The sequence below is a fragment of the Lonchura striata genome, chromosome 14 (genome assembly GCF_050655825.1).
Source record: "Lonchura striata isolate lonStrDom1 chromosome 14, ASM5065582v1, whole genome shotgun sequence".
Taxonomy (NCBI): domain Eukaryota; kingdom Metazoa; phylum Chordata; class Aves; order Passeriformes; family Estrildidae; genus Lonchura; species Lonchura striata.
The window spans coordinates 12,441,695-12,456,898 of NC_140716.1; the positions used below are offsets into that span (position 1 = coordinate 12,441,695).

General features: G+C 36.9%; 1 protein-coding gene across 43 annotated transcripts in view; it reads right to left on the reverse strand.

The window, feature by feature from the left end:
• RBFOX1 (RNA binding fox-1 homolog 1) overlaps positions 1–15,204 on the reverse strand; it is a 1,274,894-nt gene that overhangs the window by 84,795 nt on the left and 1,174,895 nt on the right. For 41 of the 43 annotated variants that reach the window (XM_085591760.1, XM_085591759.1, XM_031506147.3 and 38 more), the window contains 4 exons: positions 10,572–10,715; positions 7,994–8,047; positions 2,796–2,888; positions 1,004–1,064 (listed from right to left, as the gene is read on the reverse strand). In XM_085591760.1, the coding sequence (XP_085447886.1) occupies positions 1,004–1,064; positions 2,796–2,888; positions 7,994–8,047; positions 10,572–10,715 (352 nt within the window). The remainder of the gene's footprint in view (positions 1–1,003; positions 1,065–2,795; positions 2,889–7,993; positions 8,048–10,571; positions 10,716–15,204) is intronic. The other 2 variants (XM_077786821.2, XM_077786817.2) reach the window with 1 other exon arrangement.

Sequence of the window (15,204 nt, forward strand, 5' to 3'; positions counted from 1 at the left end):
ATGAGTTAGGAACTTGTTTGAATTTGAATTTTCTGAACCAGCAATGGCGCACTCAAGCATGTGATTGTCAATCCAACAATTCCAAATGAAACATTTAAAAATGTATTGTTTCCAAATGCCTCAAATAACTACGGATTCTTTTTCTATCATTAATGTACAACATTACACCAACTTAAGGATTAGAATTAATTTCATTTTTAGATAGCTTAGAATTCTGATTTCTCCATGGAAAAAGAAGAAAAGCTGGAAGAAGCATCTGATATTAGTCTCCCTTCTTCTAATAAATTGTGGAAGGAAGATATGAAAATGATCTTTGACCAGATGTGTGTCCTGATACTAAAGGGTTCTACGGGAAAAACATTCTTGCTGGTCTCCTTCCCTCCATCTCCAAAACCAAGTTGAATCCTTCCATCATCTCACTCATCACTCCATTAACACTGCACAAAACAGAGAACTTCACTCTCCCACCAGGTCCATGTATCTCATAAAAGCCACCGGGGTCCAAAACTAGGATTCCAGTGAGAGGAATTCGGGGTCCAACACTGGGATTCCAGTCAGGGGGATGTGGGGTCAAACACTGGGATCCCAGCCAGGGCAATTCGGGGTCCAACACTGAGATTCCAGTCAGGGGGATTTGGGGTCCAACCCTGGGATTCCAATCAGGGGGATTCAAGGTCCAACACTGGGATTCCAGTCAGGGAGATTCAGGGTCCAACCCTAGGATTCCAGTCAGAGGGATTTGGGGTCTAACACTGGGATTCCAGTCAGGGGGATTTGTGTTCTGCCCACCCGGCTGGGAATCAGCCGAGCTCTGCAGAGGTGGCACTGCTGCCCAAGCCCATCGTGTCCTGGGACTCTGAGTCCCAGGAAAGCAGGAGGTGCAGAGTGGGACACCCCGGGAGCAGTGAGTGGGACACCCCGGGAGCAGTGAGCACCCTGCTGAGCAGGACTGGGGTGGGGCATGCAGGGACAGTCACCCAGCACAGGGGGCCCATGCACTTACCATTCGTGTAAGGGTTGACGGTCTTTTTATTTGTCATTACACGTGCTGTGGCATTATTTACCTAAGCACATAGAACAGGGGATTAGAAAGGGTTACGGGGAGGGCCCGTGTCACTATTAAACGCATGCATTATTACTGCTATTAGTCATGTGAAAATAAAATGCAATTTAATTTATAGAAGGCAACAGGTGCATAACAAAATCATACTATTTATAATTACATTTACTTTCATAACCATTTTAACTTACAAATCATTTCAATAAAGCAACATCATATCATTTAAACTTTAATAAAAAGACATTAAAAGCAAATTAAAAGGTACTGCATAATTTAAGACTTAAGAGCATGCTTGTATTCCATGATAACACTGATACAATAAATACTCAAAACAGAAGTAAAAAAAAAAAGATTATATGAAGGAACATGCAGTGGAGTAGAAAGGAAAGAGACAAGGTACAAGGAAACAAAGAAAATGTCAAAAAAGGGACAAACGAATTTTAGCAGTGTGCAACATAACCCTTTAGAAGAGAAGTACCATTGGAAAAGCAACATCTAGCATTCAACACTTGGAACAAGAGCCTTTTTCATTGCAAGAATTAACAAAATCATTCAAGCTTTAAAATCACAGCTAACAAAAGGATAAAAAGAGGGTGCATTATTTAACACAATATGGAGTTAACAATCTGAGTAAGATGTGCACGAAGTCATATCCTCAATCCAATCAGTGCCTCCCAGGCTTGCTTAAAACGTACACTCAATTACAGGCGTACCAATATATAGAAAAAAATGTAGCATCAAGAAAACTTAATACAACAAGTCAAAAAAATCCACGTGGTATATCAGCGCTAAATACGTGAAACGGCAGATGGACTTCTCCACTTACCATTCAGCACCATCGCCAGCATGGGTATGTATACAGTTACCATGGTTACTGAGAGTTTGGTGAGGGCCCTAAGCGCTACCGTCGAGGGGGAAAATGAAAAGGCAAAATATGCAACATCTTACTCAAAAGACGACAGCATTTTCAATTGGTAATTCTTTCTTTTTTTTTTTTTTTCTTTTTTTTTTAATTCTAACAAATACGACTGAGGCAGTGTTGAAGGGGATCCAGTGGCACGGCAAACATGGCTGGAGGTTTTGGGAGATGGGGATGGTTCAGGCCACCCAATTTCTTGAAAACTAAATGTGGCATTCGCTCAGTCTCTAGTCTGGCTTTGTTTCTGGTGCATCTTTTGGATGCTTCTTTCCCAATCTGAATTTTTGGAAAGCCACTGTGGATCCCACATCAACCCTGCAGCAACAAAAATTAAAAAAAAAAAAAACAAACAAACAAAAAAAAAAGGAAAAAAAAAGAAAACAAAAAGAAAAGAAAAAAAACAACCTTTTGTTTTTGTTTTGTCTGTCACACTTTTTTTTTTTTGCTGTTGTTGTTCTCAATTTTTATAATTATTTTTTGTTGGCTGGTTTTTGGAATCTACTGCACCCATTGATTTACAAAACATCCAAAATAATAACTTCAAAATATTAAAGCTTTCATTTTTTTTTTTTGTTTTCGAATCTGTCATCCACCTTTCAGCAATAATGATAATAATAATAGTAATTACAAAAGAAATAATAATAAAAAACCCAAGTAAGGCCAGATTCTCTCTCTTTATATATAAATATATATATAAACAATGGGAAGGGGAAAGGGGAGCACACAGAAGACACCAATGATGCATCTGAAACAACAAATGAGAGTGAAGCAGACATTTATAAAAAAGATGAAAAGGAAAATATTTTGAACATGCACCTCGATTTTACGGCCCTCTACCACGGTGCCGTGTAATTTCTCCCTCGCCCTGTCCGCATCAGCACTATTTTCGAAAGTTACGAAACCAAATCCCTGCATGCAGGAGGGAGAAGGGGGGAAAACAACATGCACATTATTATTTCAGTCAATGACCACTTGTTTGCTTATGTTCTCTCTCTTTAATTTAATATTTTCTTGTCCTCGCTTCATTTCTGTAACATGCAAATTAGAAAAATTATAATTGTATTGAGATGTGCAATAAATAAGCAACAAATGTGAACAAATTTTTTTTCCTGTCATCAGTTAGATAATACCCTCTGAGAAAGTCAAAGAATGATACCAAAAATACCTTTCTACATGTCACTACAGAGGAAAATAAATCTAACAATAAGAAAATGAAATTAAAATAAATTACAGTGTCTTCACATAGAAAAAAATGAACTAATGAGAAAAGAAAATGAACCACATTTTAATGACATGCAGATATCTCAACGAAATAAAAAACATGTGCACAAAATTCAACACTGAATGTCAATATACTCTAAATATTGCCTACTTAGTCATGCTGTTGTGATTATAAGAAACACTGTTCCCATGCAACACTAGGGTAACTTAAACTTTTGTCAAACTATACAGCCTTTACTTATTTTTTTATAAAAGGAAAAAAGGAAAGAAAAAGAAAACCACCAACAAAACAAAAGTACTTTCAGAACAAAGTATAACTTTCTTGTATTAACAGATCAAAGAAAATCACATGATGTGAATAGAAAAAGAAACTCTGATAAAAGAAGAAAAATGCAAACATTTTGAATAAGTTTAACTGCTTCATTTACTTGTTCTGCATATTATTTTCCACATATAGAACATGCAACTGGTTAAACTCCAGAATCCCATATTAGTGGGACAAATCTGATATTCTGCTTATAACAAACCCCCTCCTTTATTATACCAGGCTAAAACAAACATTTCAAATCCTACAAAAATGCCCTAAGTTCAACGCTATTTAAAATGGAAAATATTTTGGAAATATCTGACAGTGAAGAACATTTTAGAAACATACACCAACCCTTTGAAGTAATTCTTGCATTAGCACTACAATGCCTTTGCATGCCTCCCAGAATTATCCAAACAAATGCTCCTCTACATCCCTGAGCTTTCACACCCAGAACCATTTGCAATTGCACACAGGCAGTGCTTACATAGTTTAAGTGCTACTAAAACTGTTTTTTTTTTTTATTTCTGTTTTAGCCTGAACTCTGTTCTCTCCTGAGCAATCAGCCACTCACCACAGCTCCTCATCTGCCTTTGCTGAGTTTTGCCAGGGTTCACCCACTAGGAACACTCTGCAGTGCTACCTACTACACAAAGTGACTTGCTAAAAAAAAAAAAAAATAAAAAGAGGGCAAAAGAATAATAAAAAGAAAGGGAAGACATTTCTACATTCATTTACACAAAGGGGAAACCAAATATCAAACTAAGGCAAAACTGACACCAAGCAGTGAGAAAAAGAATGGAAATGGACTGCAGAACTAGCCAACGAACAACAAAAAGTGAAGTAACTCTCAGGTTAATTCTCTGAGTTATTTGGGTTATTTCACCTAGTCAAAAAACCCAGTTATTTATTCCCATTTATAATGCAAAAAAGTGACATTTATGTACAGCAGTGGTCTCTGTTTCTCCAGAGCAGCTTAAGCACAGCTACTCTTTTTTCCCCGTTTAAATGCAGCCTGGAGCCCGAGCTCCGAGGGGCTCTGTCAGCAGCTGCAGCTCCAGCTGAAGCCATTCTCACAACACCCAATTCCACACATTTTCTCCACAATTTTAGCACAAGGCCACGACCTCACTTGCCACAAGGCACTGAGGATGTAACTCTCTTTTTCCCAAAGCACCAGGAGCGGTGAGAGGAAGTAAATCCCCCTCCTCAGCACTAATCTCTGTGGTTTGGATCCCTGTACAGGCTTTTCTTATACCTCCACCTATCCTCAGCTTTAAACTTTTATTTCTTCCAGGAATGCTTTGTCCCATCTTGCTCAAGCTCCATAAAAAAAAATCCCTCCTCATTTAGGATGCCATTAAGAAAATTTCACAGCAGAAAACATACTGGATCCATGGATCTAAGCAGAGTAACTCCATTCAATAGCAGAAATTCCCCCAAGTCTGTTTGTTTGGTTGGTTTTTTTTCCCTATTTTCCTGCCTGGGCAATTGTCCCCTCTTGGAATTGCAAACATTTGGAGGGAGTTTAGTCAAAATTTTCTGTCACTCTCCTTAGCTCACAACGCTACCAGTTAACTTTTGTTCAAACAGCTAAAGAGAAAGATAAAAACCTAATTACACTAAAAAATTAGAAAAACATAAAAAGTGGAGCCACAAGCCAAGATAAGACAGGAACTTCAAAGACTGAAAATAATACTAATTTGTTATTTTTTAATTTCTTATGTTGTACTTATTCTCATAATCAACACAACTTAAGCTCTTACTATTTATGCAAATCTTTAACTTTACCTGGCTGACAGAGAAACTCAAGAACAAAACACAGATTCACCCATCACATATTCAAATACCTACACAAACATTTCAACACCAATTTAATATGCAGCTGAGTTAACAGCTGCATTCTGTTAACTGGTAATGCAAATATATGCCTTTTATTTCTAAAATCTGTCAAGTGATTTAATAATAGCCAAGTTAGTATGTGAGAAGGTTCAGATTTAATTTGGGAGGCACTTTGGAGATCTCCTTATTTGAGGAAATGGGTGTTAATGCAATATACACTAGATACACATTAAGACATACACACATAAACAGATTTCCTAATGTATATATAGAGCTGTCTAGAGTCTTGGTTTATAACCGATAGAAAATGGTCAAAAATTCAAAAGTCATCAGTGTTGCTGTATATTTTAGCAAAGATTTCTTCATTATTATTACACATTCAATCAAGCAGAAATTTGTTGTATGAATCTTTCATTGTTTTAGAGCTTTCTTTTATGGGAGGACTCCCTTCTGCAAGATGATTTTATACTTTACAGTGGTGTTATAATGATATGGTTTTTGAATATGCAATCCCGTTTTTCTTAACTAATATGGCATGAGAATGAGATTCCTTCTGTTGTTTTTGCAGCAATCATTTAAAACAATAACTATTAGAATAAAAAGAAAGAAAAAGAAACAGAAGCAAAACCAAAAACAATTCTATCAATTCTTATGCCAAAACTGCAGCTAGAAACAAATTTGAATTCTGATCCTGCAAACTTTGTTACCTGTACTCAGTCTGAAACCACTTAGTAGTCCTTTCAGTTTCAGTGGGATTTTATGAAAACATAGATAAGCACTGCCAGGAATGGGACTTTAATCTGGTGCATCTTAATTCCTACAGAATGGACACGAAATGATCAGATTAAAAAAAAAAAAAAAAAAACAGAAAAAAAGATGTCCTGCTTATTCCTAATATTCATTTTCCCTTAACTTTTCATTTAATTGAGAGAATCTAATGGTACTTCTGCAACTGAAAATACTCTGTAGCTGTGGCTGAAATAACTGAGCAAGGTGAGAAGCAGCAGCCCTGAGCTGTGAGATGCACCCCAGCCCTGCCTCAGGCATCTTCAGCAGCTCCCCGGACACAGCTGGGCTGCAGCCCTGATGGAGCATTTATCGACAAGTCTGACCTGACCAAGTGTGTAACTGAGGCAGGGATGTTATAAACCCAGCCAGGAAAACCTTTTCCTTCTGAAATCCTTTCCAGGATCTTGCCTTTAGCACAAGGCACTGGGATGTTTTCACACTGCAAAGCCAATGTCAAAAAAGAAAAGTTCAATTTGGAAACATCTGCTTATGCCATCCCCCAAAACTTTAACAAAACTTTACACTTATGCAGCCCAGTGTAGCTGTGGTGATTAAAACGCCCACCTGGGCAAGATTTAGTGGCTAAACTAAAGTTTAAAGTCCTCCCACACGTGCTCAGCTCCACCCTGTCAGCAGAACCAGTAAAGGTGGCCAGTGGGAGAAGGCTCTGGAAATTAATGGGATTATGCAGCTGCAGCAGGTCTGGACAATCCATGTCTTTTGAAAATATTATTGAACAACCAAAATTTAGCAATAATAAATTTTGGCCAGAGTAGGAGATTCTGAGCCACCAAATTCCATCCATTTTAGTTGTTTACTGAAAAAGTGATAAATGTTCCAACTGAGTTTGGGCTGGCAGGCAAGGGGACTAAGTAATGTCTGAATAATAAACCAGGAGATTTCAGCTGTTCCATTTAGGTTAAAAAACAGTGAAGGCTTTAATTTCAGAAAATAAATATTAACAGAACTAAAATATATCTAAGATAGATTTTTTATGTATATGATTCTTAAAATATGACAGGTTACACTAGTTCTAGAACAGGGATAACATTCCATTGCTAATAATAAATGATATATGAGTTACAGGAAGATTGAAACATTAGTGAATAAACTTTTTAGTGTGTCTGACATGGCAAGAAAAGAAAAAAAAGATATGCATATGACAGACATAAACCCCTATAATGCAGCTGATATCACAGGTGAACACCCTGGACCACAGTTTTGCACCAGCTGATGCAGTCCTGGCCATTCTATCTTGCTTTATTTCTTAAATATTGAATAAATTGAAGTTTTCATTTAAGGCAAAGTAATTTTGGAAAAAAAAATTAAATTTTTCAATACAATAAGAACTCCTTTAATAAAATAAATGCTAAAAATAGATTGTTTTCAAAGGGTTGGTGTACTAAGTCTTTAACTAAAGAGGAAAACATCTGCACTTAATCTGGAACAATCACATATCTTCTCAGCTAATTACTAAAGAGGACAGTTATTAGGTATCATTGTCATCTTTCATTTCAATAAAGGAAAAAAAAACTATACTAATACAAACTGCCTAGAAATATCTTTAGCTATGGACTCATGAAATAAATGAAATAAATACCCTTGAAGAATAAGGACAGTGAAAATCAACATTCCCATAAAACAGATGACAGTTTGGAGTAGTTAAAATTACCCCCTTGAAAAGATATGAGTCCAATGATTTTCGTACTGCTTAGAAAACTGACTGACAGCTCAGAGGATGTTTTCACTAACATAAAATTTCAGACATTATTTTGTCATAGCAGTGCAGTTGTTTCCTTTTACTCATATATTTTAAACAAAACAAAAAATTCCGCAGGTGAATTAAACTGCTTACCTTTGAGCCTCGCTCATTAAAAATAATTTCAACATCTAAGATTTTACCAAATTGCTGCAAAGAAACAGAAAAAGTTACATGAAAATTAGATAACTTCAACTCTTCTATCATATACAATACAAAGGTTTGTTGCAGCAAATGGTGCAAAGCTTTACAAATGTTAAATGATATAAAACCAAATATTGTTAAACACACAAGAAAAGACAACACTAAAAGGAGTCAGATCAAGAATACTTCTAAATTGTGTGCATCATTCAGCTCATTCCAATCACTCCACAGAGGAACTTGAAGCTCAGTGAAGCCCCTGACAGAGAGGAAAGAGCATTAAACTGTGAGCACAGTCCCAAATTTCAGCATTTTCCAGAAAGGCTGAAGGAGTTTGGTTACTTCTGCATTACAGGAATAGGATTAAACTAGGTGGGACTTTTGTTGCTGGCTTCATGGACTGAGGAACCCTTGCTGAAATGGGTAACCATTATTTCCTAAGAAGTTTTGTCTTACTGGAGCATAATTTGGAAAACTAGAATAGATATTCACTTTAGGGGGATATTTTCTCTGCTCAGAATTGTATTTTTATTATAATATTAGAAGTGACTGTTATTCCTATTGACCTTCAACAGCACCCAATTCTCTAGACATTGTTTGCACATAAAAAAGCTGAACGCAGCTGCTTGTCCCAGAGGAAAATGCCCTGTTGCATCTGCCTTAGGAAGGGAATAAATGTTAGAACACCTTTTGTCAGGACACATTTTATGAGGTGACAGTGTAATGCATCAGAGGCTCATTTCTGTTATTTCATAAGTCATTAACATGCAGTGTGCATTATATTTGGCATTGGTCAGTGACCCAATATCTTAAACACAAAGGCAGAAACTGGAGAGAGGCAAATGGAGAATAATCCAACAAGAGTCCCAGCAACTGCAGAAATGAATACTCCAATCTTTTAAGATATTATAAATAATTACAGGGCAGAAAGGACACTATTTCTTCTCTAGTTTATTAAAGAGTTTCAGCTTGACCATGAAAAAATCAGCCATGATTTGGTATACTTTGGCTTATTTCATGTTCTTGCTTTCACCATTTAATCAATGTTTTAACTTCCACTTCAGCCTCGATGCAGACACAGATATTTAAACAATTCTCCTCTGTTATATTCATGTCCATATAAAAAGATAATCTACTGTATGCTTAACATGGACATAATGCAGACCTGCGTTATTTCGTATGAAATATTACAACTCACACATACAGAAATCTCTTTTTCCTATCATTTCTAAAGAGCTAGAAGTTTTCTGTTCCCAAGTTATTCTGGAAGTCAGATGGAAACTCCAGCTATTTTCCAGTGTCAGTCTATTGAGACCTAAGACTTAGAAACGTTAAAAAGAAATGCATTCATTCATTTATAAATTACTACAATACCTACCCAAAAAAAATCCTTTCATTTAATGTTTGTTTTCTTTTTTTTCAAATAAAACCTATCTTAAGTGGTTTGTTTAGTTTAAATAAATTAGCATATTTTTCTCTAGATGGTTAATTATTATGCCTTCTGCTATTCTGCTGATGAGCTGGAAGCTGTGTTCAGGGGAGGCAACTTGTACCAAGTCAGATCCAGCAGAACAGTCACTCATTTCCCAGTACTACACCAGGATTCTTTTTCCAGGGACTGTTTCCTTCAGAGCAATAAATACTGAGAAACACCATCCTTTGACTCACATACAAACACATTAGAACAACTTAAAAATCTGAACATGAGAGAGGGAAAGAAGTGCAGAGCCATGAGGCACTTGGAGCTGCACTGAATAACCAGCTGTAATGCAGGAGACAATTTGGGTTTAGTGAGGCAGAATAAAGACAGTGAGAGTAACAGAAATACTTCAGAGTCCTGAGTTGGGTTCTAATAGATGATCAAGCACTATTTCTAGATTAGGTTTAGTGGCATTTCAAACTAAACCTGAGAATTCTTGGATCAGGGAGTAGAAAGGCAGTCTAAGCTCTCGTGTTCATATTCCTGCTGCTGATGGCCTGTGTGAAACACAGGGGATATGCTTGAAGGCAGCCGTGGCCTGGGGGAAAGCACAAACTGAGAGATTGACAAACAAATACTAACAAAAACCATCAAAGGTTTTTGCAGACCTACAAAACCTGTGGAGGTGGGTGAGGATTCCTGTGTCTGAAGTTTGTGCTGAAATTTAGCTCCTGCCTCCCTTTAGGGTCCCTTACTCATGAGGTCAGGCACTGACTGTTTAACATCACACTCTCCAAAATCAATAAAAGCAGCCAGATAAATCTAGATATGTACAGCAGCAATATGTATGGATTTAAGCCACCACAGATAGCTTTTTGTGAATGTAGTACAAAGCACCCAAGTGCATCACATCCAGCAGAATCAGTGTCATTTCTTTTCCCAGTTGTGACTGGCAATCAGATGTTTGATTATACATAGATTAAAGGGGAATCTTTCTTGAAAATGGTTAAACAGCCTTAATCAGAGATACAGCCTTCACGGTTGCCTATAATACAAAACACCTATTGCAATGCAAATGTAAAAAAAACCCAGAAATAAATGATGAGCACTTACACCAAACATTTGTCTAAGATCTGGATCTCGGAATCTGAATGGTATATTTGAGACGTGGAGCCGTTTTGGCTGTGATTTGTTTTCTGTGTTTTCAGAAGATTGTGTCTGTTGCTGGCCATCGGTCTGTGCTGCATCATCTGTCTGCTAAAAGGGTAAAGCAAAATAAAGCATAGTGTAAGTAATTCTGGCATTTTTAATACGAGGAGGTGAGCTTAAATTCTCAATAAACAAACAAACAAACAAACTAAAACCAGTTAAATCTGCTCCAAAGTAGTGAGGAATACCAGAAGTTTAAATACATGAAAATCAAATCCATTTCTTTCTCAACAGCATACATTTGCAGTGGTAATATGTATTTGGAATAAACTGGAGAATGAGTAAATTATTATTTGTAGATTTGCTTAGCTAGTCTTAAATAATCAATGAATACAGATCCCTATAAGGTTGTAGAAACTCCTTTAACCCCTTCTGTGTTTACCAAGCTAAGGAACTGAATCTGCAGTCCAAATGCTGCCTGCTGGCAGAGCAAGCCAGACCCTTTCAAATCAGATTAGTGCTTTCCTTCAGAGGCCACTGGGACTCTCCAGAGCAGGCAGGGACCACATCTCATCCTCTCTGCCATTTCACAGGCAGTGCTGATGGGCACTGGAGGGTCATTCTGCCCAGATAAATGGTGGCCATTATGGAAAAGGCCTTGAGTTGTGAGAGGGAACAGAAGTTTAATCAGTGGTGAAGGTTGCCTGACACAAGTGTGAGACCCAGAAACAAAGTTTTACAGATTTTCTTCCTCACCAAAATGAGGTTATGTCATGGTACTTCTTACAGGGACACCGTTTCCTGGCTTTAAAATTCTGGTTTAAAATGGAAGGACATTGCCATGTGTTATGATTTAACAAACAAATTAAAAATCTGCAGTGAGATGAGGAAGGAAATATGAAATGCCCTTCATCCAAAAAGTAAAATTAACCAGTGCTGTTCTATCAGTATGTTATAGAAATTACTCATCTCTGTTCTTTAATTATATCCTACAGTGCCTAATTAATTACTGCTTGTACATCACAGAGTCATTAGACAAGGTTCTGTATGGGTGTTTTAAAACAGCCCAGTCATACTCGTTTGCATGGGCAGAAGGGTTTGAAAGAATAGAAGGGGAAAGAAAATAGTTGAATGAAAACCGAGGATGATCTGACAGCCATCACTCTCTTTGCTCTGTCCTTCCTCTTCCTTCTGACCCCATTGTTTTCCTAATTATCCATCTTTCTCTTGTGTGCTAATATTGCATTCAGTTTGTCTTTCTAGTTTTTTCATTTAAAGTAAAAAAAGAAGAAATTACCCATTTCCTGCTAGTATGAAATTTCCATTAGGAGACAACAATTTAAGCAACATAAAAATGGTTAAATAAAATAAACCTTACCACACAGTTTTAGTACCAACAAGCCTGTTGAAGAGGAAACAAAAGAACTCAAACAGAACACATCATTTACATCAGCAATAACTACATATAAATTGAATTCTAGCAAGTGAAATTCAACAATATCCTCCCTAAGTAATACAAATGTTCTCAAATTAAAAGTACTAACATCTATATTGCCTATACTTCTGTGCTAACAGCACTTTATGAATAAAAGGTCCTCATTTCTGCAGCAGCATCAGTCCATTAGTAACAACCTGGATATTTCACAGGACATGATGAGACTCACACAAATACAAACTTTTGTGTGCACTGAAGAAAGATTTACAAGTGATTCAAGCAAATAATGGGATCAGATCAAGCGTAGACCAAAAGCTGAGTCAGTGCCACCACATCTCTTCATGTGCTACTCCCTGAACTCACAGGCCCACAAAGTAAATAATTTATCTTTATGAATATTTAGTGCTTCAGATAGAAAATACAGTATATAGGTGTCAAGAGACAAAAAATGTTCCATGCTAATCTATTGTTAGCTAAAATCAACTCAAAAATTCAAACTTTAGATTTTGAGGCTTCACCTAGAGACACCACAGAGATTATTTTCTACCTTTAGGCATAGAAGGATAGAAATAAGAAAGAAATGTGGTATGTGAGAGCAGGTGGGGGATGACAGACTGGAAACTCTTGAAATGCAACACTCCAAAAGAATTTGAGGTCAGTCGGATTAATCTGAAAAGAACTAAAGAATTCTAAAGGTGCTGTAAAGCTTCAGGAACAGAGGGTGCCCAAGGAAGAAATTATATAATCAGTGTCCTGTATAAATGCAAATGGAAAAGAGTAATCTCTGTTCATTTTATTCATAGAAATGAGGAGTAGAAGGGATGAAATGTGCACCATGAACATCCCAAAACACTGGGAGCAACTGCCCTACTTAGCAGCTGAACAGATTATGGTCAACAAAATTCACTGAGCTTTCTGAGGGTGGTGTTAAAATGGAGCTACAAGTTATGGGTGAAGAGGATAAATCCAGGTACTGGCATTTTCCAGGCCTTTGGTTGGCTTCACCACTTTTTAAAATAATTTTTACTCTAAGAAGCCTCAAGTTTACACTCTCAGCACAGAATGTCTCTGAGTCTGGGCAGCAAGGGCTGAAAACCAGAAGCTTTAGCAAGTCCCTGTCATCACCAGTTCATAACTGTCCATGAGCCTCAAATCCCTGGAGCACAATTAACAGGGCTAAAGTATTTAGAACATATTAAAAGGCTTGGCAAGGTTACAGGCTCTTTACAAAGCACATTATCATCCAGAAATCCATGGCTGTGCCTGGAGATCTGGACAAGGATAACCAGGAATTGAAACTGGAATGTGAAGATGATGCAGAAATGTCCATGTAACACCACGGAGGTAAAACACACAGGGGGCAGAGGACAGGATGGGTTTTGAAAAAATCAAGCCAGGCAGCTTTCAGAGCTCTGTGGACTCACAGAACCAGAATGTAATTTACCTCACACATACATAATGTATTTCAGGAGAATACCTTCACTGCTAGAGGACCTGAAGAGTGGTGTTTGATAGTCCTTTAAAAATTAATTTATGTTAGGATGTGGCATTATCCTTCCTCCATCCCTGTAGTCTTGGATGCTGCTTTCTGGCCCCTATTCTACCACATATTTGCAGTTATAAAATATTAAATATTCTTAATATATGATAGTTTTAAAACTTATAATGAAAGTTATAAATACAGAATGCAGAAATAGAAGATCAAATTCTCACTAACAGCAAAACAAGTTGAGGTGAGCTTCCTTTACTTCAGTGAGCTACTGAAGGCTTAAGTGTTAAAATAAATTAGAATTCAAACATTCTTACAGGTAAGCAAACCCATATCAAAGAGGGTATTTCAGAAAAGGTTGTATTTTTTTTTAATGTAAGACAATTTCAGTATAAACATTTGGTATCCTTTTAAATCAAATTCATCATGAGGAGAATTAATATCTATTGTTTTCTAAAGAAATTCTTTACCTTTAGCAAAATACTTTTCTTTTTGTTTTCTTAACTCAGTTATAGAAACAGAAATCTTCTATTATTTAAAAGACTTCACTCAAGTTCTTAAAGACTTCACACTAAAGTAAAATTTTTGAAACTATTTTTCTGGTTTCCCTTCCTAGCTTTTTCCTGAGAATTTAAGAAACAAAAATTATACAAGTGAAGAAAAGCACTAAACCAAATATTTTGTTTAGATAAAATAAATCTGACATTTTTTTGTTTGGAAAAAAAAATTAACTCCCTTCACACACACACCCCTCTTCCTTTAAGGCCATTTTAATCCAAATTTGCAGCAATTTTCACTCAAAAATACATTCTAAAACCTTCATGCAGCCTCTAATGCAACCCCATTTCCCTGACTGGATGCTGGAGTCTCATCTCCCACCCCCAGCACTTGTGGCAAAGGCCCCAGACACAATAAAACAATGGTCAGTGAACCTGAAATCAGAGAGGGCCTTGTGCACATTGCCTGGCTGGAAAAACCCCATTCCATTCTCCTTCCTGGCTGATTCCAATTTTCTGTGTCCCTTTCCATCCATCACTGCAGACAGCCAGCCCTGCAATGTTCCTCACACCGGAATTTTAAGTGTTCCACTTTCCCTCCATTCTTTTTCACTGACTAATATCTCTCATTTCCTACAGAACCATAATGGTGTGCACAAAATCTTTCACCCTCAAACCCTGTTTCCAGCACAATGAAATGCAGTCACAGAAGAGCTGTTTGCACACCACCACAAGAACGCTGTTCCCAATCTCAGCTTTTAAAGACTGAATGGAAAACAGATTATAGGAATGCCTGAAATGGATCTAAACCTTAAAACCTTTTATCTCTTTCTGGACAAAGTGAAAACAAATAGTATTGGAACATGAGAAAGCTTTACCAAGTCCTGATCATTCTGCTATAATCTGCAAACAAACACAAATCTGTTGCATATCTTTTAAAGCCACACCAAGTCTAGATGAAGAACAGCCTGATTCTAGGAGGAATGACCTCTAAAATATTTACAGGAGGAAAAAAAAGAGAAAAAAAAAAAAACAGGAACAAATTATTTTTTTTAAATATTATCAGTGGTAAATCAGGTGATGATTATCTCATGTATACATGTTAGCATAGGGTAAGGCTCTTCAGAATTTTAAATTTAGCAAAAAAGAAGGCACCCACTGATTTTTTTAATAAAT